Here is a 27,847-nt window from a genome sequence, read left to right on the forward strand (position 1 = left end):
CAGTCAGAAAAGCAGCGTATGTGTCGTCAGAAACTGATCACAATGAGTTGGGATAAACAGTACACTCATCTGAATATTTTGTTCACATATTCAGTAGGAGAGTATTTTTTTTTTAAGTGTTCTTGCTGCCACTGTCAAAGTGTCAAATCTGTTTATTGACTATCGTTTGGTTTATTTTTCTGCAATTTATGATTCTTCAGATGATCTTGTAACATTTTGTGACACCGTATTCTGATTAAGTATATAACTTATGTAAGCACAACATTGACTAATCCGGATCTATTTGAGTTAGTAAAATAATGACCTGACTGGGTCATCTTAACACCTTGGCTGGATTCAGCACTGAGTTCACGTTTCTCCTCAGCTGTCAGCTCTTGAGTCATTGACCTCCACTGTAGATGGAAAAATTTAGAAATATGAATTGTTTAACTGTGTAAGGGTTGGCACCAGGCCGAGGCCCCTCCGGCCACCAGGGGGAGGCCTCGAGTCAGGCACGCTACCAATCAGGCCTGATGCCCAACAGCTGGGCTAGACCTATATAAGCCCAGTGACCCAGTCACTCAGTGCTGGGTCTTTTGAGCTAAGCTCCTAGCCAGTAACGCTGGGTATTGAGGTCTGTGAGCCCTTCTGCTCTGCGAGGGTGTCTGTGTTTTTACACGTCCCTTCTCCAGTTTTCCCTCTCAAGTCTGTCTCTCCGGAGGCTCCCTGGCTCCCTTAGCCACTAAAGTTCCTCCCGGTTTTCTGGTTTTGTTTGGGAAGATTTAGAGTTTGGTTTTCCCCATTGCATCGGGACTGCCATTCTTCCCGTTGCGTCCTTTGTTTTCCCTTTGTCCACGCTTGGCATGGTGTTTTGTTTCTCCTTCTGTCTTGTTGTTCTCCATTCCTTTGAAGGGCGATAAACGCGCAGGATGTTTAATGGCTGCCACAGTCAATCTCAAGCTTGACTTGGGAGCTCAAGCTGCCGGGGTTTGACTCTTCACTGCTGGTGTTTTACTTCTCTTGTTTTACCTGTTCTAATGTTCTTCCATCATTAGTGGGTAGCTCACCCAGCAGAGAATCGGTGTCATCACCTGTCTGTCCTGTATTTGAGCTCCATTACAAATTGAATATTTGTAAGATAGAAAGAACTACTATTTAAACTGTTGATGTACAATGTAGATTTAGAAAGGGGGGGAATTAAGGAATTAGCTCTGTCCCAACTGTTAAAAACCACGAATTATGAATGTCAACCAAGACTAATGCAACAAAGCTATTTACTCATAGGCAGGTTAACAGTAGCATGATGTTGAACAGAGATGTAGTGTATGAACATCTGTAGTCATTTCTGGCACGAAAATATAAAATTGCAATATTGCAAAACAGAATAGAATGGCTGACTGCACCATAGAGCAGAATCTTTTCTTTTGTTATCTGCTAGGCCAACCGTGACCACCAGAGGGAGGCACAGAGCCACTATTGGGTAATCAAGGGTAAGTGGCAGCACCTGTGGCAGCCTCTACTCAGGAGATCTTGCTCAGTCTTGGTGTTTGAGGGGGTCTGCTCATTTATTAAAGATTTTAGAGGTTTCTGTTGGCTTTTTTCAGGCATAATCCTCTCAGAGGTTCTTGAGCTTCTCTTTCCTGTTTTCTGTGTTCTCTTCTTGTTATTGTTTGTATTTGCTCTTTCAAAAACACTCCTGCACTCAATCTTGACACTAAAACATGAACCTAGTGTCGCTTCCACAGTGACTTGGTGTGAGGCATCATTTGATCCATGTTTTCCCCCTGGGCCTGCAGGTCTCTGTTCTTGCCTTTTTTCTCCTTAAGACAAAAAAAAAATATTTCAAACAAACTGAGCACAAATAAACAACTATTAAAATTCTAGATGTACTGTTTAATGTTCTGAGAAAAACAAGACACATAAGTCTCTACTGTATTTGATGTGGTATTAAATATGTGGTATTTAACTGTCAGTCTGGGGGCATTAGGGAAATGGAGCTCAGCTGGCCTGACTGAATATTAAAAAAATAAAAATACATTCAATCCTAGTCTTTAAGTTAAGGCAATTTTCTCAATGTAGCTTTCAAAGAAAAGAAATGGAATGAAACATCTGAAACACAAAAATAGGTATGCATTTGCATTTATCTATTAAACTGATAACTACGGTTAGGTGAGACAAGTTTTAGGATATAATAATAAGTGAATCATTTCCATCACACCTTTTCACCTGAGTCTCCTGTATTTCTGAATAAAAGAATGTAATATAACACAACAATATAGAAGAAAAGTTATACAATTTCCCAAAGGCAAAGTAAATATATAATTTTAAAAGGCACTATTTACATCCACTGAACACATCAGCAGATTATTTTAAATTATTTGACACAATTTATACAATAATTTCAGTAAATTTAAAATAGTCCAGCAGGTGAAACATGAACGTCATTATAGATATGCAGAAAGTTTGGCTGCAAGGGAACCATGTGCATGACGTCCACTAAGTGGAACACAAACTTATGCTTTATCAGACTAAAGGATTTCTTCAAGACCTTAGCGTATCACATACACACACTGGGTTGTTATAATTCTGTTATATTGCATAATTGTTTTCTTGTTACAAATGATTTATTTAAAATCAACAGTGTCTCTCAATTTTAATGTCAAACATGTAGCATTTCTGAGTGAGCTAATTTGGTGATTTCAAGCAAATTAAAAGAATGAGTAAAGAAAAACATATGTTTGTTTTGATATATCTATGCCCCATAAGTTATAAAACTATTTTAACTGTCACGGTTGGCCAGTCAACCAGCAGGAGGGACACGCCCACTCCTGGTAAGGATCATACCACACGCCTGTCGTGCTCCCAATCACCCACCCATTAACCTTCCTCACCTGTTCCTTGTTTTCCTTTGCTATTTAAACTCACAGGTTCCTGCTGTCGGCACTGAACATTAACTGACCACAGATCTACTTGCAACGATGGAACGCAGCGCTACTTCAAACGCTTGTTTCGTTTTCCATTTTGTCACTGCTTTGCAGTTGTATGAGTTATGGATAATAAAGAATTCTTTCTTTCAGCTTCGTCGCTTGCTCCCGCTATGCCGTCTCCATCACATTAACTAATCTGACGTTATGAAATTAACATTTTCTATGATTCTAATATAATGTCTGCAGTAGAAAGATAACAATGTTTTTAAAAAGCTGTTTGGAAATGTGAACATGAATTACCAAAAGGGTCCCTTTCATGGAAAATTGAATTTCCCTCGATTTATCCAAATAATGGACTTTGGAATATATAATATGTAACATATGTAATATAGTAATATGTAAATATTTGTATATTAAGTTATAATATGTTTTTGTGATCGTGACAGGGAGGGAGCAAGATGAGCATGCGAATAAGGAGAGCAGGCTACAAACTCGGAACGTCATCTTTGGCACTGTACGGGCAAGCTATGAACCGCATTAGAGGAGAGTAGCTATGGCCTTAGATAGGAGAGAAAACAAAAGACACAAATAAGGCACAGATCCTCGTGATCAATAATCAAATGGGCGGGACAGATGGTTTGTGTGTGTGTGTGTCATTGGACGTGGCCCACGGTGTGCGTGATTGGCGCTCTGTGAGTTTCACAAGACACTGTTCACTTCTCTAGTCCATACCATACATACATATATGGCATCAAAGCTGCAAAAATTGCCCATTTTGCAATCACTATATTTCTCTGTCTCAAGAGCAAACTCATTTACATATCTCTGCCTATTCAGTCTACAGCAGTTTTGACCGGCCCACTTACACAGCAGTTCTCAGGTGTTTCATCTATGAGTGCTTTTCGAATGAGGCACAAAAGCCAATCAGAACAGAGCTCATTTATCTTATACATTGTTATCCGTCTGTTTAATTCTAAAGTGGTCATATAAAAATTAATTCTAACCAATTTTGGAACATAAAGCCACACAAAATTGTAAGTGGCCTTAAAGGAAAAATATAAACGAAATATTAAACCATTGGTTCACCAATAAAATGGTAACATAAATGTGCATCTTGTTTGTTAAATAAGACTTTATTTCTTGTTATGACTTAGATGAACATTTTAGGAGCCATTTCATAAAAAAAAAAAAAAAAAAAAAAACAGGATTTTTTTCTTACAGCTGTAATTGCTACAGAGTTAAATGTCTCACAGCAAATTGGATAATTATGTAGCAGAAAGGATCATTGAAGCCATGTACCATTAGTCTGCACAAAACAGATGTCAGAATGACCTTTACTCCTCAAATAAGGACCATTACAATTTCCATCGCAACTTTTTCCGTATTAAATTACTTCAACTCTGCGTAACAATTTTGGTAATGTAACTGGAGCAAAACAAAACAAACAAACATAAAAAACCCAACAAGAAATATGAATGAAAAAATATAAAAATATATAAAATATACAATCTGCATACTGTATACCTCTTATCAATAAGTACATCTTTCGTCCAGTGTTATGTGTTATCATAGCAATGTGATTAAACTCCAGAGTATACTTAGAAGAGATGAATTGAACTTTTGAAAATCGGATTTTTTAAAACATTGCTATATAATGTCTATTCTTTCATACAGTTTCAAACATTGTTTTGGAGATTTATGGTGCGACTGGACTACGTGTTAAGGATTATATTCACCTGGAGTCCACTGGCTACCTTCACAGCACAAATACCTGTCACAAATTATCATTTCCATTGAACTTGAAGGGATGCTCCCCCTCGGCTCCAATGCAGCTAGTTCATTATGAATGCATTTGGTTCATGAGGTTTTGATTACTTGCCATTATTTCCAAAATATACTTTTTAGTGGACATTATGAAAACACACATTAAACTATTTGCAGCATAATGGTTTGTATCATTGCTCAATTGCTTAATTTGTAATCAGACTGACACCAATTTGCATTGGTATGCAAAGAAAATAAATAAATTATTTAACACTGAAAAGCACCTCTGTTATATAGTGCCCCCTTGTGGAGAATCCTCAACCTGCTAAATATGAGTGGTGATAAGAGTTGCAAGCCAGGTTCTTGAGGTGCTTCTGAAACAGAGACATATGTTAAAATATAACATTAAAATATTTCATTTTGTAAAAACACCATATATGACACACCAGTTACCAGTTAGAAAACAATGTCTTTCAAAAAGGAATATAAAACACAGGCAGATTTAACAACAGAATTAAGAAATAAGTAAAGCTTCTTTCAATATAAAAATCACACAGTTTTAATTATTTGAACTCACTTGATATTGCTTTCGTTCAATTCTATGCGCACAGCAGAAACCTAATCATGAATTTAAACTTTCTGATAAGTCTTGATGTTTGTATAATCTCACTACACGGTTTTAGCATACCTCAAGTCTGCCTCACTGCCCTCTAATGCCTCTACACGTTTCCCTGACTTTCCAGAATGAAATGAGACAATTTGTTGATGTCTGTGACAGTCGGGTGACACTGTAGGGTCATGGTGACCATGCTCTCCTGTCCTGGAAATATCTGCACCAAATCCTGTTTCAGTCTCAGCGTCGCCTCTGATGTCCGCTCCATTTCCTTGCCAGCCTGGGCCTGACCCTTGCCTGATCCGTGAGCACTATGTACGCCCCCTGGTGTCCGTTCGCGATACTGCAGCACCTCAGTCTGAGCTCTAGGGTGGTAGGAGGGCGAAGAGGAGGAGGACATACCTGCGAATGAGTGGCTGCCGGGGATAAGGAAAGAAAGACAGACAGAGTCAGACGGTTGTTAAATTCGATAATGTAGCTAGGCTGTGTTTGAGCATTTGCGTGCAGCTTCAGTCCTGTCCTCCACACCTGTTCTGCATCCGCAGGAAATCGTTGATGTGAGGTCCGCTTCTGCCCAATGGATCATCTGGCACCATGAATAGGTCACCTGCGAACACATACTGCAGTAACCTGCAGAGGTCAAAACATTTCAAGAATGGTCAGTTCTTTAACACAGGCTGAACTGAACTGATAACAGTAGTATTACCCTGTTAGGACACTATTTATGTGTTAATGGTCATACAGCTAACAAAGTACAGTATATCTGAGGGGCCTGGCTAGAGTTCAGGAACTTCTTGTAATTATGGAGCCAACTGGTCTTATCTTTTTCCACTGTTCAAAAAGGCAAAATATTAGCATCTAAAGTAGAATAAAGCCAAGACAACAGCAAAGTTAGAAACTAGTTTCAACTTGGCTTCCCTAGCAGGCACTGGTGAATAAAGTACACAGAGTCTGTGCTTAAGCTAAAGTGCAGATTTTTTTTTTTTTTTTTGGGGGGGGGGGGGGGGGAATACTCAAGTAAACAAAGAAGTAATTTATATTTGTCCTTGAAGTAAAGTAGAAAAATACATTTAAAGGCACTTAAATATATTGTGAGCAATAATATCTTTATATTATATTGTTATATAGAATATCTAAATAGAATATATGTTATATAGAATATTTCAAACATATTTGCAATAGGGCCATGAAAGCTCTAGTGGCCTGATTTCCACATGCATTACAACACTAGACCTGTCTCATATAATTCTGCTGCTTAAAGTTGAAGTTGGGTAGAGCCACTTTGCTCTTTTTTTACATTAGCGCAACAAGTCAAACAAATCTGTCACTTTAAAGGTGTATTACACTATGATTAGTTTTGCTTTGGGTTGACAGTGCCTATTATTTAATGTATTTTAGACAATCCTGATTTCTCCCACTTTTGCATAGGAAGTGCAGAAAATGGTGATGTGAAAAGTGACTAATATACTTAGGAGTGTAATGGAGTGAAAGTTAAAGGTTTGCAAAAATGTAGTAGTTTAAAAAATAAAGATACTTTAAAAAAGAATACAATTTAATATTAAATTATTAGGCTATAGGATGTGCTCTCTTTTTATGACCCAAAAGCAACTGCTTACCTTTTCTTGATGATTTCCCGCCATGAGGCTGACTCGTCCACGAGATCTCTCATGTTGTCGTTCGTCACTATCACTCCATCCGTTTGCTGAGCAAGCTGCAGCATGAATCTGAAACCATTTCCCATATGGATGTGTCAGAAGAATGAGGGCAGCATAGGTTGAATAGACAGAAAATATATGTTTACTTTGAACTATGGCATTAAGTTCTCACTTTTTAGTACATTCCATAGAAATACCATGTCAGACTATTAGTAAGACAGGTAACTACTACAAATATAATATAAATAATCAGTATTGCCCCTGTTTCTTCCAGGCCAGTAATAACAGTTGCTAATTATATTTCTTGCATGTCCTTTTTCTTTAATTTTTTGAGGCTCTGTTAGACAAGAGTTTGAATGCATCTGAAAGAAATGTATGCCCAAACAACCATTCACTAAAAAGTTAAATGAAGCATTCTGAATTGAACATGTGAGACCACATGTTATTGAGGGCAGAGCTCACATCATAATCATAGATGATGAAAGAATTGATGATGTATCGGCACACTTGATGTATGAGTATACCTGTCATCATAGCAGTTTATCCTCTGTTTCAAAACCTCTCTCGAGGGGGTAAAGGAGAGAAGACCAAGATCTTGTAGTTCAGTCATGAAGTGCTGCTCTTTAATAAAAACTTGGTATTATTAAACACAGCAGTTTAAGAAAGATTTATGATCGTAAGCCTAAATGCTGGAAAAAATACAGTGGTATTTACCTTTTATCTTTGGATCTTTCTTCTGTCTCCACTGGGGAACAAAGACTGTGATTTTGCGATGCCCCCGGCTCCAGAAGTACTGCACAGCCAGAGCGATGCCCCGACATGAGAAGAACATTCCTAGGCCATGGCTTTGGAAAATTATAAGACAGAGCCTGTGTTCAGAATCCTACCACATATGACATGGTGCAGCATAAGCAGCCAAAGCCTGGCTTTGAATGTCTCGCATCCCGCTTGTGACATCATCTCCATCGTTCCCATTAACAAACGCTGAAGAGCAAACTGTGGCTTCAGAACCTTAGGTGAGCACAGAGGCCACCCAGAGTAGAAAAGCCAGGATGGGCTGACTACACCAGACGGTGTGTTGGGGGTGTTGAAGAATTCCCAATCTACAAGTGCTTAAAAATTCTTTCCTCAATTCCCATTTTGTTGTTTCTCTGCCCCTATGCCAGCTCCCAGGACAAGCTGGCCTTCTGTACAGAAGCTCACTGAGCTTTTCACACACACACTCAAGCCTTCAATGGCAAGAGGTGCCACATCTCTTTGGAGCAGACCATGACTTCTCACATCTTCACTCCCCTTGAAAACAGCACTCAGAGGTTTACTATACACACAAGTTTTTGCACAAGTTTATCTAACACCAAATGGTGTGTGTGTCTTCTTCTACTCCTGCTCCTCCTAATATCTCAGAATCATCAGAGTCATTCCATGTCAGGTCACCAGGGCTCAGCCTCGTCAGCTGTAAACATGGGAGCTAAGGCAAAAAAACCACTGTGATGGAACAAAGTAGCAACTGTAACAACATATATCTAATAAACTTAAGGGCGTTGACAAGCTCCAAACAGGACATACAAGCATTGCCATGGCTGTACCAAGGGTGAAATGTATGGGTGGAAGCACAATAGTGTACAGTAACGTCTATACGTCTGTTCTTGGTAGAGGTCATCTGGATAGAGGTACTGGATTAAAGAACAAAAGTTTCTCTTTTGTAATTGTTCCTGAAATAAAGCTTACGCTGTACTTAGTAGTTTCATTCTAACAATGTTGAAATAATATAAAAAGTTACCCATTTTCTTTAGTCCAAGTTCTGAAATGAATTTGACATAATTTTGTATCATCTTCTTATACATATATATACACTATGGGGCTGTCTTTCTTAAACCATCCTCTTGTGAGAAAATGTGAAATGGAAATTATCTCCATTTTCATTTCTTTACTTTTCCGTTGCCAATGCAATTCGATGTAGTCAAGCTTTCTTCTCCCTTTTCATACACACACACACACACACATACATATTATATGTATATATATATATTTCTCTCTCCTTCAACACCTTAACTTTTTTCTTACCTCTTGGCAACATTGCTCCCATCAATGATGATCTGCCGCAGCTCTGGATCACCGGGGTCATCATTCAGCTGGAGGGCAAAAGGCATATCTAGGCCTTCCAGAAAGCGCTGTGCTCCTGTAACAACTGCCCCTGCCTTGGCAGGTGGCGGTCCCTGTTTTTGCTTAGACTTGGTAACAGGGGCCTCAGTTGGGTTGACTTGCCTCTCTGAGTTGTTGTGATGCAGCGGTGATGCATACACAGGTTGAGGTGGCCCTCGAACAGAAGGAGGAGAAGAAGAAGAAATGTCAGGCTTGTTACTTGCCCAGTCCAGCCTGTCCTGTTCCATGAAGAGTCTCTGCATCCTTGGTTCAAGGTCTGTTAATCCTCTTCTTCCGACTTTTTCTCTCTCTTTCTTTTTAGACTTTTCTCTCAGGTTCATCCCCTCATCATTCTCAGCCTTTTCCATATTTGTTGCTTCATTCATTTTATCAACTCTCTCATTTTTCTTTTCATCCATTAAATCCCCGTCCTTTACGCTTTGAGAACTCGGCACCTTTCTCTGCTGTTCTTCTGGTTCTTCTGTTCTCTTCCTCTCGCTGAGTCTCCCACCCTCAGGTTTTCTCATGCCCTCTTTCTGCAATTCCAGGATCAGCTGGTGGGGTTTTATTTTGGGAAGGTTGTTGAACACCGCATCCACTTTTTCCTCTGTATATCCACAACTGGCTGCTGCCTTTTTTGTCACACCGAGGACAAAGTCATCTTCTTTTGCCCCTTTGGCTCCATCCTCAACAGTTGGGCTTTGCTCTTGCTGGACCAGGTCAAGGATCTGGGAGGGCTCTTGGGGCCCAGAACGGGCCAGAACCCTACCTACTACCTCCTCATTGTAACCCATAGCAGTGAAGAATTTAAGGAGGTGCTCATCCTGCTGCAGTGATTCTCTTTCCTTGTTTGCGTCCAGGGATGCACCGCCAACCCATTTCTGTGCATTGCCATCTTGCATGTTTTCCTCTGCAGCCTGTGCAAGAGGCCTATGTTCCAAATCAGAGAAGAATTCATCCATTCTGGGATATTTGATGCCATAACTGCAAGATATAGGAAGGTTCTGAGATGTACCATTTGGATTGAGAAGGATGGTGGATGATAGTGTTTCATTCTTCCTAGGTTCTCTCAGTATCAGTCTATCGATATTCTCTGAAAGGTCCAATAGTGTTTCCCTTTCTGCTGAAACTGATACATTGTCCCAGAAATCTAGGTCCAGTGCTGACTGCTTAACCAAGTCTAGAAGAAGCTCCTTAACTAGAACTGGCAGCACCAGCAGATCCAGAGTATGACGGTCCTCAAGCCTCTCGACCATGGATTTGAACACTCGACGTGATTCCAGGGACTCACATGCTGCCTTGTAGGGTTGTGCCTGGCTGTCCCTATACTTATCTACCAAGTCCATGATGAGGGAGTAGGCCTTCACTACAGGCTCAGCCAGCCCAGAAATGAGAAGACAACCCATAGAGCCCACCTGGAAAAAAACAAAACAAAAAACAAAAACAAAAAACAAAACAAGAAACAAGGTCATTAAATAAGAATAATAAGGTGCTAGAGGGTTTTTTTCTGCTATAAGTAAATAGAAGGCAAACTTGACACCCAGTCATCAACATCATACATTATTTTTTTTCTACTCACCATTATATGTGCTGAAGTATTTTTGATCAGAGAGTCAATGAACAACCCTTTTGCACCACAGAACACACAGTGAAGTGCTTCTGGATATTGGAATTCCTTCTGAGCCTCCTGGTTCACTACACCTTTTACAAAAAGCTGAATGCCATGAAGAGACACCCAACAAAACATTAACTACTTCATACTAAAAAAGAAATGTAACACATATTGTCACTAACAGACAAAGTCACCCAAAAACCAAAAACTGACCAAAGGGACCAATTTACTATGCATTACTAAGTATGAGCAAAAAGTTTCATATGATTAAAAACCAGACCAGTCTTTATGAACGGATGAAGCTACCTTTGCTGCCTCCACTTCCGTTTTCTTCCCTTTTAGCTGCAGCCAAATCTGTCCATCCTGAGGTGTGTATGAGGATAGCCCTTCACCGATTCTCAAGATAACGCCAAACAGCCGCTCTACCACAGACTGCTGGGCTAGCAGAGAGCCCCGCAGCACAACGGGACAAGTGAACTCATCCTCCACATGCTGCTCCGCTCTCATATCATCCCTCCAACCCAAGTCGGCAGAGAGATCCATGACTGAGTATATTTGCTGATGGTCAATTCTTACTGTGTGTAGTGAGAAAACACACGTATCGATCTAACGTAAGCTTGCTTTATAATAGCTTCAAATATACATTGTAAAATGAGAATGTAAAACTGAAACTGATTCGTCGTCTGGATACCAAGACAAAAATACAGACAAATATGCATCCGTACAATGGCATGAGAACGAAAGCGCAATAAAACAGCATGCGATTGTTTTTCGAAGTTTCAGAAATATTACCTCGATTACTTCAGCATTTTAAACCGCACCCTTCACCTGTTGGCTTACAAGTTTCGGTTGCATACCCGTTCCTGTCTTCCGTAGTTATCGGAATATTTAAGTCCAAAGTTCAATACTCTCTAATTCACACCTCGATTGTGCTTGTGTTCATTTACAAATTCCTATTATTGTGATTCTAAATGTTTTTGTGCAGTTTCCTGGTTCTCTAAGTAAAAAAAACATCGTACTCACGATGATCGTGTATTATTATTATTAATAAAATGAAACTTAGGGAAACTCGCAGTGGGCGTGTGTTGTCTACCGTAATAAACGTATATATGACAACCCAAAAGTGTGTAATAATGCGGCATTCGGAGCAGTTTATATATATTTTAAAGGAGGCAACTGTAAGGCTTTAAAATTGGACCAAGAAATAATTATAACAACCTTTTTACTATGAAAAAAATCGCTATAGGTGTAATATTTTTTCCTGTGTAAATTTACAGCGCGTAACTTGGCAAAGTTGTAGCAACATTTTTAGCGACGAAATACGGGAAATTCCACTGACGTCAAAAATTAAATACGACGTTTCCGTTAGGGTAAAAGAAATAGAACCCCTGACAATGTGGAATCAAGTTTGGTTTAAACATCAGATGACACATTAATATAAATAAAGCTTTTCAGTAGGATTTATCATAATTTATAATAAAATCATAATTAATCACAATTTATGATATATATGCACGAATCGCCAAAGAATAAACTACGGGACAATTTATTAGAAAGAGTATTTTAATATGAGCTTTTAACGCTATCCGTCAGTAGGGAGTGGTGAGCATATATACCTGCCGGGCAGGTACACCGACATGGTCGAGGTAGCCTACGTCATATTCTACTTTTTTTTTTCATAGGAGGAAGTGAAAGAAAGATATTGACGCTATTTTGTCTGGTCGTCGCCATTTCAGTATTAGTATTTAGTATTATCAACAGCATAATAGGTGTTTCAGAATTTCAGTACCTATATTTTAAGTTTTTGCTTTAAGTTTGTGTTCCGGGATCAGTTTAGGGGTCATTCTTTACACACGGATTATGTGTTGGGTAAGTAAACATGTTCAACGGCTTTGGCTATATGTCTAACAGTCCATTGTTTAACTGAAACGAATGCCATTAAGTTATAATAACGTATAAGACACTTTTACTCAGCACTTCAATGTTATTGCTAGAATCGCCCTTTCTAAAAATTTACTTGAATGAAAACAAAATTCCTTTTTACACAGTGAGGAATGGAACTGTCCAGCTGCCCTGTGCCTGCATCGATTAATGATGAAAGTCTAGAGTCCTGGCAACTAATTGGCTCTGGTGGATTTGGAAAGATTTATAAGGCAAAACATACAAAATGGGGGACGAATGTTGCTATAAAGTTATTACGTTGTAATGATGGGTAAATATTTGTGTCACATGCTTATGACTTTCTAGCTTGAATGAGCTTTTCAGACGCAATTTGCGTACATTCTTATATAGTACAAATAATATGAAAAGCATTGTTTTAACGAAAATAAATGTAAAAATCGCAATTAAAATGCATTATAATGCAGTCTAAGCTAATGACAACAGCCTGCTACTGAAAGCTGTATTTTGTCATGTTCCTGATACCAAAGATCACATGCCTCTCTGTAATACTTTTCTTTGGTTCCTAGCTCTGATTCCTCTCTTCTCCAAGAGGCGGACCTGATGCGTCATGGCGGGAATCCCAATGTGCTCAGAATCTTTGGGGTGTATGTAGGTTGCCCTCATGGACAGCCATGCCCCACCCAGTTAGGTTTAGTCATGGAGTACATGGAGAGAGGGTCTGTGGCAGACCTCCAGCAAGCTGTGGGCGGACCCCCTCCCTGGCCCCTCGCCTTCCGCATCATGCACCAGATCGCCCTGGGCATGAACTTCCTTCACCAGCTGTCCCCGCCCCTGCTCCATTTGGACCTGAAGCCCAGCAACGTGCTGCTGGATGACAGCCTCAACGCAAAAGTGAGGCTCAGGCTTCTGGCCACTATTAGGCCTCAGAAATAATGGGTCTTCTGAGGGCTGGGCTGTGCAATTCATGGATGATTTTATCAATGGTATTCCAGTGGTCAATGAATTAAAAGAATGCTGTCATCTGTTAACAGTCTCTCTCTCTCTCTCTCTCTCTCTCTCTCTCTCTCTCTCTCTCTCTCTCTCTCTCTCTCGCTCTCTCTCTCTGTCTCCAGCTCACTGATTTTGGTCTGGCCAAACTGGCCCAAAGCCGTTCCAATGTGGACAGAGAGCAAGATGAGGAAGTAGGTGGAACCACAAGCTACATGCCTCCAGAAGCATTTCAGCCCTCTTCTTACACTCCTGCCTTTTCTTCGGATGTTTACAGGTGAAGCGTGTAAATGAAAACATGTGCAGCTTTGACTATGAGTGGGTAGTATTGATATTTAGTGACCTTGTTTCTCTTTTCATATCTTCTTTTAGCTATGGTGTACTGTTGTGGTCAGTTATGACTGGAAAGCCACCATACTACAGTGAGTATCCACTATATTCTTTAACTGCGACTCGGACACACACACACACACACACACACACACACACACACACACACACACACACTTTAATATAGGTAACAGCTTGTCCTCTTTCACTCTTATGTCCTCTCTGCTTCATTCTCTTTCACTCTCTCACACTTCACCTCCCTCCCCCAGCTCCCCTCTCTAGCCTGGTGCGGTTTCGTGTCACTGAAGGTGACAGGCCTGATCTGGGATCTGTGGACAGCAGCCAGGCACATGGGCTCAGTAACCTCATTGATCTAATGAAGCTCTGCTGGCATGCCGACCCCACCCAGAGGCCCACCTTCATGAGTAAGTGGCTAGGACAAGACTAAACTAAAATGAAAGTCAGATGTATAAGCCTGGTCAATTTTATTCTAGTCAAATGATCCCTTCACTTGGCCAATAATGACATGTCTACAGCACTTACTATTTATGCTTGTAAACTTTTCTTGTGTTAGGGTAATCTTTGGTCTGTTCAGTCTCTTGGTTTAAATGTTGGCAGTGTTGGCAATGTACTTCATCAGCTCTAAAAAGTGTAGATTTATATAAAGTATATTATACAAACTATATTATTCACACTAGATTATCCAGTGTTTATTGTATATATTATACACGTATGTGCTTGGTTTACCTCTTTATTTTAGAGATGGTTAAGTATAGTTAAGGCCCCATGTTCTAGAACTTACCTTAGTTCTCCAGATAGTAATTTTTATGTCTCTGTTTTTTTTCTGTGTTCATTTCAGAATGTGTTAATGTCACTGAGAAGGTGTATGATTTTCACAAACGAAAAGTACATAACGCTGTCTGTGCCATTCTAGAAAATCTGGTAAGAAATACTATTCCAGTCTTTGTTTCAGAGAAGTGCTGATCTGTGTAAGGCATTTTAGTATTGTTGAAAAGGAAGGTTTTTCAACACCGACCTGAAATTAAGTACCTTTTACATTATCATTTTAAATTTAGTCTTGAAGGTAATGTTCTCATATATTTACTGTTGCAAGGCTTCTTTCTTACTGTGAGTTTATTTTTTGTTGATTTCATATGTATTATTTGTATTCTAAGTGGTATGAATGGTGGTAAGTAGATGATACTTGTATAACTTTTAAACAGACGTTGCTCTCTTTCACTTCTCTAACCCTAGGACAATAGTGACAAAATCAGTTCCAGTTTTAAATCACTTGGGATCAACCCTAAAATGAACAATGGTACTTTCCATTTTATACTTCCCATGACCTGTCTTGTCTGTTTATGTGCCAATCAATTAATCATTTAATTATTTTCTCTTATTATTTACTTTCAATTTGAAAACAACAGAGTCATATGTTCTGTCATAAAGCTCTGCATTGCAATTACATTTAATTCATCAAAACTTTCATTTATCTGGTAATCCTAAGAAGTTTTCTTACGTGCACTGCATCACTCACATCACATCTTACTCTGTCCCTTTAAAGATTGTTTGGCCAGTCATTGAGATCTAACAAATGTATTTTTGTCTCTGGGGAACATTTTCATTTGCCGTTTCATTTTGATAATCATTTATTGTGTAATTCATATTGTTTGATTCATTTTTCTGTTTCTGTGTTTTTAGCCATAGCATCCATTAAAGAAAAGTCTCATCATTCTGTGAAGACTCCCACACAGGTATTCTACACAACTGACCTTAACAGGAAAGTGATCTTCCAAGCTGTTTAATGTTAGAAACGCAATATATGTAGATACTATCTTTGCTATAATTGGATGTGCTTAATAAAAACCTGTGCTGTCTCTTTTAGGAGAAAAGTGAAATTGTAATCTCCCAGTGCACGGAAACAGGTAACGTAAGCTAGTCTACTGATCTTAGCATTAAGGCTGTTTGTTCTGGAGATTTCTATAGCACATCAAGTTTTTTGTTTCACTCATCATTACCTGATAGGGTCATTTGCTCGTCCACGTCCTCCACCTACATCAAGAACCAACCACAAGCCAGCTGCCATTGGCTCACACACCACTCACAAATCAGCTACCAAAAGACTGCAAAAGGTTTTAACGACCCAGGTCTGGAAATCATTTTCTTCATGATTCTTCATGATTTTGAAAAATCATGATATGATTTTTTTAAAAACGGTTTGGAACTTACAATGTTTAACTCAAACATTTTTTTGTCCACTTCTAGCGCCAATTCTCTACACCAAGTAAGTAATAGTCTTGCCCCACTCTGTGTAAAGTACTTGAAATTTCAGGCAATATTTGTGTTTTTTTTTCTCTTGATATAGACAGGAATTGAAACCAGTAACTTGGAAGTTTGCACACATCCTGTTTCTTTTCCTTCCTCCTAGGCACTGTGAGCATCTGCCTATCCAACGTCACAGGCGTACAGATCGGCAACAACAACCACATGAATATAAACCATCCTCTTGACAGACAGCGCAATAGACACCAAACAGCACCTTCTTCTGTCAGCCTTCCCAACCCCGATTGGCCTCCCAGATCTGAAAAAAACCCCTGATCATATCAAATCATAATGACCTCTTATATTTGAGGTTGTTATTTATCTGACAGTTCTCAGTTATTTTTATTTTAGGTTATCTCAAATAATATCACTAACTGGCATATAGACTTTTTTCCAGATTACTAATCTTGCTTGAAAGTTTTGTTTTTATGACTCCAGTATCGATTACAAGAAACCTGATGCTGCTTTTGTGCAAAGGAAAAAAAACAATGTTGATTAAAAGCTACTTTCCCAAGCATCTGCTTCTTACTGTCTTTGGACTGAACCCCGGATCTAGATGACGTGCACGTTTTGAAGGTGCAAGCAAATCCTATTCAGCGCCAGTCTCCTGTAGCGATGTGGAACTCTTGATGCTAACAATCAGTGACGGCGTGCATGGCATTACCAGCAGGATCCTGTCGTTCCCCATCCCCCATCCGCCAGCCCCATCTGCCACCGGAATTTCGTGGACATGGAACTGCACAATCAGCAGCATGCCTGCGTGAGAGGCACTGTCCCAGCGTCCTTAACAAATCTAAAGTCTGGAGGGTGGTGTTCCTGATTGAAGGAGGTAACAGCTGGAAGCAAAGCACGTGTAACCAGCGTGGAGAAGACACCACGTGAAACAAAAATGTTCATGAGAGCGGTTTAATTAAAGCACAGGCCATTTCACAAGGATGTTCCAGGGTTTTGGAGGATGGTGTACATCTTGGCTTTGACCCTTGTGCACTGTGCAGTGTGTGGTCATGTTTAATTACCTCCTACTGTCTACACAGGACACAGAACAAGAGACCATGTCCAATACACACATACCTTTAGCTTGAATGGCCATAGCCAAGATTGGCAAAGTGTTCACAGTAATCTATTTGGCTCTATATTAACAGAGGGTGTGGGCGATAATAAATAGAAAGTAGCCCGTGGCCACATATCCACCTGTGTCCGTTTGCACTTTGATCTTGATAAAATGGCCACATCACACATTGGATTATCTCACAGGTTTTGCTCCAGATGACATTGTATGATGAAGCCATGCAAATTAAATGAATACAATGACAATGACTAGCTACCAAAATCACCAGCATAAGATATAGAAGAGAAGAAAAGTAAATATATTATTATCAGTTTTGAAAATAGTTGAAACTCATTTAGAAGCTATAAATATATGGGGATGCCCATGCACTGATTCAAGTACATTTTCACCTTATATAGTGTCCCAATAAAATCTGTTTGTATGAAATTCTATCTCTGTCTTGCCTTCTTTGTCATTCTGTAAGTGCAGAGGTCAATACTGGGCCTTTAGTCCAGTTCCCAGTACAGGACTTTGTAATCACAGGTAGTTCAAACAGTTAATGTAACTGACTGGCCACTTCATGGGTAAAAAGTGCTAAATCTGTATCTGTATTAGGACTTTGACAGCTATCTTATAAATGTTCATATTTTATGCCATAAATTAGCACATTTTGTTTTCATTTTTTCTTGTTTTTATTATTATACATGTATTATTATTTATTTTTTGTTTGCACCTGGAGTTGTATACCCCTACCCTTGAAACTTCTATAACGGGAATACAAGAAACCCAGAGAAGGTAGAGTACTTCCAGCCACCCATCAGGTTTCCCCGCTCCAGTTTGAGGTAAGCTTTGTCTCCTCTCTCCATGGTGACAAGCCCGGCATTGGTTGCTGCCTCACGTGTCACGTCCTGGTCCCCAGCGAAGGCTGAGATCACTGGCCAACCATTCAGCACTAGACTTACCTGAGGTGAGGGAGAGAGAATAGTAAATGGCAAAACACGTCCTGGTTTCTAGGTGGAAGCATCAACCTGTGAATGGAGTCCATTCTCTCTTTTAGTGGACAGTTGAGACGAATTAACTCACAGTTTTGCCTGGGTATAAGTGACTCATGTGTGAATCATAGTTTCTTCAATATGTTTTTTGTATGATATATGCTAATTCAAAGATCACGGCTAATAGTTCTAGTGGTTGTCTGGGGGAAATCACATTGGAGCTGCATGTGAAGTAAAATTCTAGTCCTGTTTTAAGGCTTTTTTTAATCTGTTCAGAAGGGCAGCAGCACTCATAGGTATTCAGATCCCCTAAGTTGTCATTGTACCTGATCCATACCTTTTTATCAAACTCAAAGACAGCTGGAATTTGACCCAACAGTAAGTTGAGCAAAGGTGTAGCTGGTGCAGAGGTGTTATCTATGTTAAAGTAACGTCCAGCACATTGTTCTGTCACTTACCTGTATCGTCTGTCTGTTGTAAACTTTTACCACATGGAAGCTGAAGCTATAGACTCCCTTTCTGGGCGCCACAAAGATGCTCCGTGCCGGGTCAAAATGGCTGCCAACATTCACCAAGACCTTATATCAAAACAACAGCATGCAATAACTGTATGAGGATGACTCATTTCTGTGCTTGCTTTTATTTGATTGTTCATCCCTTCCTACAGTTACTTAATTACCTCATTAAAAAAATATAATTTTTATCCATTAATCCAACCAGTCTTATGGCCATTCATCCATCCATTCATCTACCCATCTGTCTACACATCCACATGTTTCTTATGAAACAAATTCAAACTTAATGTCATCTCCATCACGAACCTGGTCGAAGTAGATGGTCATCGTCCGGTTGCTCATTTCTGATGGCTCGTGGTTGGTATTACGGATGGCAGAAAATGCCACCCGCCCAGTCCCGGAGCGCACTGACATTCCTAATGCATTGTTAGTGGGCTCTGCAGTCGGAGTGGAGTCGCACACCACCAAACACTTCCCCTCCAGAATGATGGGCTCTGTGTCATTCTGGCTCCTGACCACCAGGAACCTCCCAAGCAAGAGACCAGCCACAGCTAACATGAAATGGCCTAATCCCATGCCCTCCATCTCCTTGGTGTATTATACAGGGTTTTTTTTTGTTTGTTTGTTTCCTTTGTTGGGAAATTATGGATACTTCTTTGAACTGTGTAACAATTACAGATCAATCAGAGAATGCTTGCTGTTGCGTTGATGTGAAATGTGTGATGTGGAGATGTAGAGCAGTTCACAACCTCTGACTGACCCTTAAATCTTTTTATTGTGTCCAGCTTAATTATTAATTATCTGACAGTTTAGTGGTTGCCTGCCCCTTTTCTTCCATTCCCAGTTCAGAACAAGCAGTTTTTCAGGCACACCAGTTGTATAACAAGGTCACTTGACATACAGATGGAGAAGATGCTGACTTCTTTGAAATGGCATAGAGTTCTGAGGAGAGAAACAGAATCAAAGGGAGTGTCTTGCAATGTCTATGAACATTCAAGCATATAGGAACTTTTTCTTGTTACAGAAGATGCACCAAAAGCACAAAACTTAATACATTCTGTGTCAGTCTGCAAGGTAAAAAGGCCAGCAGTGCATGGCGCAAGAGGATGAGCTCATGCTTTGGCAGAGAGTGGAATCACGAGGGACATGCGCTTGCACATGGCTGCCAGCAGGCCAATCTGCACCTGCTGAGAAACCATCTGACTACTAAACATGCACTCCAAAACATTCCTATACATTCAAGTTCATAAACCCTTCCAATACAAGTGGAAATATGCATAGGTGCTAACAAAAGGAGATATCACTCATTCTGTGTATAACATAAAGACTTTAGTCCCCAAATCAAAAACTAACCTCACCAAAGCTCCTAAGGCATTGTAATTTAAAACTAGTAGACTTACCAAACACCAAGTTTACAGCAGAATGTCATTATTTAATTTAAACCAAAATTGTCTTGCTAATTGGGCTACTATATCACGCTTTTTCAGGTGACTACTGCTTATATTTAATCATTGCCCTATTTTAACAACAAGTATTTTAACAACAAGTGTTTTGGATGTTTATTTTAATACACATCACAACCTATAAGATACGAATTAAAGTACTGCTGATGTTACATATTTTGTTACCATTATTTGGCAGGTGAATGGAATTGCCAGTGCTGGGAGAAATGCCAGAACAAAAGGAAAAAGAAAAAGGAGAAAGCTTACCACTCTCAGGATGAATCTCCAAATCCTACAGCGGTGAGAAGGAACCAGCATCCTTATCAACAGTAGAGCAATTCCTAACTGCCCCTCAGTCTCTCTCTCTCTCTCTCTCTCTCTCTCTCTCTCTCTCTCTCTCTCTCTCTCTCTCTCTCTCTCTCCCACCCCTCCAGTTTGCCAGGGAACCCCCCTGTTCAAACAGGCTTTTAATTAGAACACATCTATTTTTCTCTCTTTTTTTACCACTGTACAGAACACCCTCCTCCCACACACTCACACTCTTATTCTCAAGATTCTTATTTCTGTCTGCTGTTTTATCCCCACTGTCAACCACCTGGCACAAAATTTCTTGGTTTAATGTTTAGGAACGTTTTATTTACAACATCAACAATGACATCAACAAAGGATAAATTCTGAACAATACAATATATTTGATGTATACGGTTGTTTCTTTAGGTTAGTCTTTGTGTTTAGCAAACCAATCCAGCTCAGTATAAAAATGAATACATATTGAAGGTGCAAGTGTTAAATTCTTACACTGTAGGAGTAGCCTTAACACTATGTTATTGCTTTAAATCTGGTCATCTTGCTCTATTGAAGACTGCAGATTGGTTCTGGACAATGGTTTCACAGAAGTCACTGACTAAAGAGTGAATGGGGTCCCAAGCAAATAACAGTCCAGCACAGTTTAAATATTTCCATGTGTTAGAGCGAATAAATCAACAAACTCTATTGGACTCTGGCCCTCCACAACTCAATTTGGTAACCTTTCCATAGACACTCACCTCTGGGATTCTGGTCCTTCAGACTCTGACACTATATCATCTGCAGCAGTCTGGACCCCGCTTCACGCAGTTCCCCCATCAAGAACCGGGCACATCTTGTCTGAGAAGAGACTTATCATTCCTAATTCACAGTGCAAGACATCACTGATCCTAAAACAGGCTCTGCACCCTGTGGCTTCCAGACATTGACGACCTCCCCACCCTAACATCTGCCTCAGAGGTCTTGACTTCTCCCCCAACAGGACAGATGAGAAGAGGGGCAATGTTCTTCCCGTCATCATGGAGACAGGGGTTGAAGTACGGGTACAGTGTTTCAGCAAAGGTGCACCCAGTGTAGGAATAAATGTGAAATCTGGCATCAGTATCATAGAAGGAGACAAGGCCCTCCTCATAGTCCACAAACACCCCCACCCTCTGGGGCCTTTCACGGAAGGAGACAAGTGGGATGGAGGGTCCGGCACAGGCACTCAGGTGACCGCCACTCCGACGGCACACGGCCCAGAAACCTTGATCGGGCCGAACGGTTATGGAACCCTTCCTGTTGATCGACTCTCGTGCCACACCAAGATCCCAGTCTGTCTTGCCTCCAACCTGAACCACCCAGTAGTGCCTCCCGGTGGTAATTCCTGGCTGTCCCAGGACACACACACAGGAGTCAAAGCGCAGGGGGCTGGGCGGTACAAGATCAGACAGGGGCTGGTAGCCCAGACTGGCTTGCTTAAGGTCGGAGGAAAGGATGAGCCAGGGGGCAGCGGTCCGGGGGTCAAAGGTCACATCCACTAATTGGCAGAAGTGGTGAGATAGATACGTTAAGTTAGGGTTAAAGTAGAAATATTTTTCCACACAAAAAATAAACAAGACTCACCCGTATATCGCTGGATCTGGCGCAATTCTACAAAAAGAACGGAAGAGAAACAGTTGAACACAAATACACAGGGCACACATGCACTCACACACACACACGTACACACACAGACCCAATTGACATTCTCACCAGCTTCACACAGGCTCCGCTCCTGGCTGCGCAGCAACTCCTCCAGGTTGGCCATGGCTCTCCTCACTGTGCCCACACGCTCATCGTTCCTGATGCAGGTCTGGGACCAGTCCTTAGTACGAGGAGGACACGCCACAGAGTGGAAACTCTGCAAGCATAGAGAACAGGATCTCAGTGTTCTCGTGTGACTGTGTGTTAATTAAAGAATGATTATTCTTTATATTATATTGTATAATCATAGCCACATATTTCTTATCTGCATACACAGTTTTGGTAAAAACTGCTGATTCTGATTCTGAAAGGATGGGGCTGCCTAAAATACTGACTAAAAATGAAATTTTGCTTTAGCAAATAATATTAGCAAAAAATATTTAGACATTTTATAATAATTTTTCATGAGTGCTCTATATTTTCCATTGATATGTAATGTACAGGGCGTGTAAAACCACACAGTAATTAACTGAATATTAAATATTGCTATTTTTTGTACTACATTTACAACATGTAGAATCTGACATATAAAAACAGTACAACGTATAAACTTCAATAAAGATGAGGAGAAAAACTCTGTTTTCTGGAACACACTTGGAGAAGGTGCAGTGTATCCTCTGTGTCTAAGAGCTGCTCCAACTCCGACTTTTTCATCACGAGGTCGGCAAGCTCCTTCTCCAGCTCTTCCAGGAGTGCACCGCCCCGCTGCTCCAGCTCCCTCTGCTTCTCCCTCAGCTCCTCCAGCAGCTCCTCTTGGCTTCTCTCGATAGAGCGCAGCAGGGCAGTGAAGCCCTGCATGCTCTGCTCCATCTCCTTCTCGGTGGCTCTCTGAAGTGCAGAGCAGGAAGCAATGGGACTAGATTTGCACTCTACAAGGGGCAGTCCTAGTAACAGCAGAATCCCCTTCTTTGCTTTGTTGATTTTGTTAGCATAGCGATGGTCCTGATGTGATATAAATTCCATAGCTTTGCTATGCCACAACTGAAATTTCCTCAGTCCCTACTACCTCTGTTGGTTAAATAGAACACCACTTACCTAATGATATTTTGTTTACATTGTTCTGTTTCTTTCTTGTCAAGGATGTGGTGTGTTAAAATGCTGTATAATTACAGTGAGTCAGCATTTTCAAGATACCTGAAGCCTTTTATACAATCCTTGAGGTAAATTCTGCTCTGACAATAGAATAATGGCTATGTCTTGCCCAGAGCACTTGAATAATGTCATGGGGGCATCTTTATTGTCGTTTGCTTTCAGAAACTGATACTAAATGCTAATACTAATTTCCAATCAGTAATTATAATGGGCATGAAGATAGAATAGTCGAACATGAATGTTGAATGGTCGGTCTAATGGTAGTATATTGGACATATATATTGGACCAAACTTTGCAAACAGTATTGTAAAAAAAAATTGCGTGCAAAGGTGGAGAGTTTTTAGAGTGCCTCAGCTATTTCCTTCTAGAAGGCTAGGCACTGATACTATATTTGCAAAGGAAAAGAATCTCTGGAATGAAGAAGCAGATGTAGGAGCATTGATCTCCAGCCACTCACTTTGCTGAGCTGCAGAGAGAGTTTGATCTCGTCCACCTTCCCCGTGCGCTCTTGGATCATCCGCAGCAGTCTGGACCCTGCCTCACGCAGTTCCCCCTGGCCACAACACACACACACACACACACACACACACACACACACACACACACACACACGCATGTTAGGAACACAATATCATCCCCTGCACTACTCATACACTCCTCTGTCTCTTTCTCTTTTTTCCCCTCACCCTCATCCTCTTGCTCTCTCTCTCCACAGCCACTGTCTGGTGTCCTTTGTGCTGACTCTCCACACATCTTGAGCACACGACCGCCTGCTCCGTCCTGCAGTAAACTTCCAGTGGCTTTCCATGCCTGGGGCAGACATCCCATTTCCCAGACATCCCCTCTTCCTCTACTTTCCTGTCCCTTTGGCCCAGTTCTGGCCTTCTGACCTGATTTGAATTGACCTGGAAGGACCTTTTGAATCCCTCAGTGATATCAGCAAGGGCATGGTTGACCCGGAGTTCCGGCTTTCGCCGGAAGCCCTCCTTGCACAGTGGACATTCACTGCGCTCAGCTTTATCCCAGAATTCTCGGATGCATGAGAGGCAGAAGTTGTGACCACATGGGATAGAAACAGGCTGACAGAAAAAATCCAGACAGATGCAACACATGAACTGCTCTTCTGATAGGGCAGAGGCCATAATGGGAAGCTTAAAGGGGACCAATCTGATGCAGAGGGAGTGCTCCTGGTGTAGAAGGTCTATCCTGTGGGTTGTTTGATTAAAGGAATACTTCAGTGCTAAACCTCAAAAAACATAACAAGATTTACATAACAAGATTTTAGGATGCTTTTAGTAAAATGTTTGCTTTCAGAATACAGACCAAAATGTTTGAAATAGGTCAAAAATGTTCAAGTTTGTCACTAGAGTATTTAAGTACAAGATAAACATATTCTACTTATTGTATACTCTTTTTTTTAAATCTCACCCTTTGGTTTAATGTCTTTATTCTCTTGAATATGTATAAATATTCAGTTACTTGTCCAGTCTGTCTAATATGTTACATCATACATGTGTGCGCATACAAAGACAAATTCTTTGTATGTCTGACATTCTTGGTAAAATAATGTGATTCTGATCATTGTAGAAAAGCTCAATTAGGATTTGGAATATTCTCTTTGTAATATCTTGTTTGTCTCAGTCTGAATCTTTTTCTCTCTCTTTCTTGGATAAGAACACACCCAGTGATGTTTCCAGGTGTCCGATTGCAGGAATGTGGCCATACTGCTTTTAACTTCTACATTCTGTTATATACTATAGTCTGAAACAAACATTCTATAAACTTCATGTCTCCAAAGACTACAGGAAGTTAAAGAATATTCCACACTGAAGAATGTTCATTTTACTCATTATGTGTAACGTCCTTTTAAGATACAGTTTGAACTGACATATGTTTGCTTTAAAAAATGTTAAGACAGTAATTATCTGCATTTGTTCAACCGTGAAACTGTTGTTCAATCTGTTAACTGCTAAGTATGAGAAGTGAAATATATAACCTTACCAGCCACCTTAGCAATATCATTTAAGCACCATGACAGGATAAAAAAATAACCTACCTGTCTAGTATCTTACCCCTTGTATGGAGAACAAGTTATGCTTAGCTTAGAGAATGACAGTTTGATATACAGGTAGGACTGACGGTGCATTCACTTCTTGTAATTTACAATGTGCCTGTCCAATCCAATCAGGGCAAGAAGTTAAATCCTGGTCTTATGCAGGACATCCAATGAGAGCACTCCTGCAGTGCTTCTGACTGCCTGAAGAAGATTTTTTTATAAAAGTACACTGAAGTGGAAAAAAACCCACAGAAAAACAGGAACTACAAACTGATATTGAACCTCCACATACCATTAGGTAGCACAGTGAGTAATTTGGTTGGCATTTTGTTTAAATACTTTTTGTGTTTGTCTTGCATAGCTAAATAAGAACATTTCAACTTGGTGTTAGATAAAGGCGCCTATGGGTATCGTTAGGCCTGTCTTAGGGGATTTTAGCCCTCCTTAAATGTTCTTTATCCCACACAAATAAGCATGTATTATTAGTTTAAATCGTCAATAGTTCTCATGCATTCTTATTCAACCCTGTCATTGTGTCTCCAAACTCACAATATAATGAGATAAAGGGACACTAAGACCTGGGAGAGGTGCTGCTGCAGTACAACAGCCCCAAAACGCAATTTGAGTATGAAAGATGTAATGCTTGGGCAATCTGTGACTCTGTTAGTGGTTTGAGTAGTAGGTTTCAGTAGTAGGCTGGCTACCTATGCAACTAGTTCAACTGTGATGCATGTTGACACATCACAGTTAGTTTTATAGCATGAATATCCATCATGTACTGTTCTGCCTTCTTCAGGAGGTATGTGTACTAAAGGAAAAGGATGTAGATCATTTAAATAAATGATTGTCTTGTTTGTCTGCTATGAGCTACAATATCTGTAAGTGTTCAGTGACTAGACCAATCAGCATGCAGGAGCATGCCTATGTTCACTTATAGCAGGCCTCTATCTATAAGCCCCCCTATTTATATATTCCCAGTGACACCCTTAAAGATGCTTAATGGTGAAGGTGACAATCAAGACTCAAAACAAGACTCCACAGTCATCATTTAGACCAGGAAAGCTCAGTGAAAACCATGTACATGAATATTGTGCATATTATTAAAACAAGCCCCATATGGTCCACGGGCCAAATTCATATAACTTATCTCCAGATTTAATGTGACATTAACAGCAAGTAGTGCAGCAGTAATACGCTTCCTCCATGAATGTGGATTGCTGAAATATTATACCATTTTCGTGATATTTGGTACTACCACAGTTAGTCCTTATTTGCGCCTTACTTTAGCAATGCATAATAGAATACTGCCCCACAAGGAAAGCCACCCGATCCTCTGTGAAAGGAAATGTCCCGGTAAGAAGCCGACATGGATTTGATTATCTTTTCTCTAATAATACACTGCCTAGCCAAGAAGAGGTCACACACTCTAATATTTTGTTGAACCGCCTTTAGCTTTGATTAGGGAACGCATTCGCTGTGGCATCATTTCCGCAAGCTTCTGCAATGTCACATTTATTACTGTCCAGAGTTGCATTAATTTTTCCCCAAGATCTTGTATTGATGATGGGAGACTTGGACCACTGTGCAAAGTCTTCTCCAGCACATCCCAAAAATTCTCAATGGGGTTCAGGTCTGGACTCTGTGGTAGCCAATCCATGCATTAAAATGATGTCTCATGCTCCCTGAACCACTCTTTCACAATTTGAGCCCGATGAATCCTGGCATTGTCATCTTGGAATATGCCTGTGCCATCAGAGAAGAAAAAATCCATTGATGGAATAATCTGGTCGTTCAGTATATTCAGGTAGTCAACTGACCTCATTCTTTGGGCACATAACGTTGCTTAACCTAGACCTGACCAACTGCAGCAACCCCTACTGACCAGCTGTAGCAACCCCAGATCACTGCCCCCACAGGCTTGTATGGTAGGCATGAGGGGTGCATCACATCAGCCGCCTCTCTTCTTACCCTGATGCACCCATCACTCTGGAACAGGGTAAATCTGGACTCGTCAGACCACATTACCTTCTTCCATTGCTCCAGAGTCCAATCTTTATGCTCCCTAGCAAATTGAAGCCGTTTTTGCTGGTTAGCCTCACTGACAAGTGGTTTTCTTAAGGCTACACGGCTGTTTAGTCCCAATCCCTTGAGTTCCCTTTGCATTGTGCATGTGGAAATGCTCTTATTTTCACTATTAAACATATCCCTGAGTTCTACTGTTGTTTTTCTAGTTTGATTTCACCACAAGTTTAAGTAATCGCTGATCACGATAATTCAAGATTTTTTTCTGACCACATTCCTTCCTCGTAGATGACGTTTCCCTGCTGTTCTTCCACTTTTTAATAATGCGTCGAACAGTTTTTAACCCAAATTTAGTAGTTTCAGCAATCTCCTTAGATGTTTTCTCTGCTTGATGCATGCCAATAATTTGACCCTT

General features: G+C 40.4%; 4 protein-coding genes across 12 annotated transcripts; 1 reads left to right on the forward strand and 3 right to left on the reverse strand.

The window, feature by feature from the left end:
- Window positions 1-4,020: 4,020 nt before the first annotated feature.
- Window positions 4,021-11,736, reverse strand: khnyn (KH and NYN domain containing). Of its 4 annotated transcripts, none has more exons than XR_014123843.1 (10): window positions 11,485-11,732; window positions 10,999-11,267; window positions 10,660-10,794; window positions 9,003-10,495; window positions 7,653-7,783; window positions 7,463-7,559; window positions 6,900-7,007; window positions 5,812-5,913; window positions 5,248-5,699; window positions 4,021-5,044 (listed from the first exon to the last, which is right to left on the reverse strand). XR_014123843.1 is itself a non-coding variant. In XM_081714542.1 (10 exons), the coding sequence occupies exons 2-10, from the start codon at window positions 11,233-11,235 to the stop codon at window positions 4,938-4,940; spliced, it is 2,424 nt and encodes an 807-aa protein (XP_081570668.1). In that variant the 5' UTR covers window positions 11,236-11,267; window positions 11,485-11,736; the 3' UTR covers window positions 4,021-4,937. The 4 variants fall into 4 exon arrangements, 3 of the variants coding, with proteins under 3 accessions (XP_081570668.1, XP_026852489.3, XP_026852488.3); XM_081714542.1 differs by having other exon boundaries at window positions 5,686-5,699; window positions 11,485-11,736; XM_026996688.3 differs by having other exon boundaries at window positions 5,359-5,699; window positions 11,485-11,733.
- ripk3 (receptor-interacting serine-threonine kinase 3) lies at window positions 11,163-16,747 on the forward strand. Of its 4 annotated transcripts, none has more exons than XM_035530247.2 (13): window positions 12,389-12,561; window positions 12,741-12,904; window positions 13,161-13,485; window positions 13,707-13,858; window positions 13,954-14,003; window positions 14,181-14,336; window positions 14,771-14,853; window positions 15,166-15,229; window positions 15,613-15,665; window positions 15,797-15,836; window positions 15,937-16,058; window positions 16,177-16,195; window positions 16,340-16,747. In XM_035530247.2, exons 2-13 carry the CDS (start codon window positions 12,747-12,749, stop codon window positions 16,507-16,509), a joined length of 1,392 nt encoding a protein of 463 aa, XP_035386140.1. In that variant the 5' UTR covers window positions 12,389-12,561; window positions 12,741-12,746; the 3' UTR covers window positions 16,510-16,747. The 4 variants fall into 4 exon arrangements, with proteins under 4 accessions (XP_081570673.1, XP_035386140.1, XP_081570671.1 ...); XM_081714545.1 differs by having other exon boundaries at window positions 12,391-12,561; window positions 12,741-12,845; XM_081714547.1 differs by lacking the exons at window positions 12,389-12,561; window positions 12,741-12,904 and adding an exon at window positions 11,163-11,303.
- Window positions 16,748-17,887: 1,140 nt separating this feature from the next.
- si:dkeyp-74b6.2 (cerebellin-1) lies at window positions 17,888-19,392 on the reverse strand. Its single transcript, XM_081714548.1, has 3 exons — window positions 19,095-19,392; window positions 18,732-18,851; window positions 17,888-18,243 (listed from the first exon to the last, which is right to left on the reverse strand). Exons 1-3 carry the CDS (start codon window positions 19,371-19,373, stop codon window positions 18,046-18,048), a joined length of 597 nt encoding a protein of 198 aa, XP_081570674.1. The 5' UTR covers window positions 19,374-19,392; the 3' UTR covers window positions 17,888-18,045.
- Window positions 19,393-19,540: 148 nt separating this feature from the next.
- LOC113581415 (E3 ubiquitin-protein ligase TRIM39-like) lies at window positions 19,541-25,510 on the reverse strand. 3 transcript variants are annotated; one of them, XM_081714544.1, is made up of 9 exons: window positions 25,427-25,510; window positions 24,041-24,560; window positions 23,812-23,907; window positions 22,856-23,089; window positions 22,271-22,418; window positions 22,142-22,168; window positions 21,277-22,055; window positions 20,498-20,522; window positions 19,541-19,730 (listed from the first exon to the last, which is right to left on the reverse strand). In XM_081714544.1, the coding sequence occupies exons 1-7, from the start codon at window positions 25,498-25,500 to the stop codon at window positions 21,427-21,429; spliced, it is 1,728 nt and encodes a 575-aa protein (XP_081570670.1). In that variant the 5' UTR covers window positions 25,501-25,510; the 3' UTR covers window positions 19,541-19,730; window positions 20,498-20,522; window positions 21,277-21,426. The 3 variants fall into 3 exon arrangements, with proteins under 3 accessions (XP_081570670.1, XP_081570669.1, XP_026872351.3); XM_081714543.1 differs by having other exon boundaries at window positions 20,498-22,055; XM_027016550.3 differs by having other exon boundaries at window positions 20,498-22,055; window positions 25,411-25,510.
- Between the last annotated feature and the right edge of the window lie 2,337 nt (window positions 25,511-27,847).

Source organism: Electrophorus electricus, chromosome 5, assembly GCF_041902795.1.
Source record: "Electrophorus electricus isolate QZ-2024a chromosome 5, ASM4190279v1, whole genome shotgun sequence".
Classification (NCBI taxonomy): Eukaryota; Metazoa; Chordata; class Actinopteri; order Gymnotiformes; family Gymnotidae; genus Electrophorus; species Electrophorus electricus.

Bases quoted from the DNA above. Each gene is read 5' to 3' on its own strand.
- khnyn (XM_026996688.3), bottom strand. From the start codon at position 11,235: ATGGATCTCTCTGCCGACTTGGGTTGGAGGGATGATATGAGAGCGGAG. The intron at 7,560-7,652 runs GTAAATACCACT...TTTTTATTAAAG, and splicing joins GAAAGATCCAAAGATAAAAG to AGCAGCACTTCATGACTGAA. The intron at 7,008-7,462 runs GTATACTCATAC...AAATGGTTTCAG, and splicing joins ATAAACTGCTATGATGACAG to ATTCATGCTGCAGCTTGCTC.
- ripk3 (XM_035530247.2), top strand. From the start codon at position 12,747: ATGGAACTGTCCAGCTGCCCTGTGCCTGCATCGATTAATGATGAAAGT. The intron at 14,004-14,180 runs GTGAGTATCCAC...TCCCTCCCCCAG, and splicing joins TGGAAAGCCACCATACTACA to CTCCCCTCTCTAGCCTGGTG. The intron at 15,666-15,796 runs GTATTCTACACA...TGTCTCTTTTAG, and splicing joins CTGTGAAGACTCCCACACAG to GAGAAAAGTGAAATTGTAAT.
- LOC113581415 (XM_081714544.1), bottom strand. From the start codon at position 25,500: ATGCACCGTCAGTCCTACCTGTATATCAAACTGTCATTCTCTAAGCTA. The intron at 24,561-25,426 runs GTAAGATACTAG...AACAACCCACAG, and splicing joins ACTTGTTCTCCATACAAGGG to GATAGACCTTCTACACCAGG. The intron at 23,090-23,811 runs GTGAGTGGCTGG...TCTGCACTTCAG, and splicing joins TCTCTCTGCAGCTCAGCAAA to AGAGCCACCGAGAAGGAGAT.
- si:dkeyp-74b6.2 (XM_081714548.1), bottom strand. From the start codon at position 19,373: ATGGAGGGCATGGGATTAGGCCATTTCATGTTAGCTGTGGCTGGTCTC. The intron at 18,852-19,094 runs GTTCGTGATGGA...TTTTGATATAAG, and splicing joins TGACCATCTACTTCGACCAG to GTCTTGGTGAATGTTGGCAG. The intron at 18,244-18,731 runs GTAAGTGACAGA...CCCTCACCTCAG, and splicing joins ACAACAGACAGACGATACAG to GTAAGTCTAGTGCTGAATGG.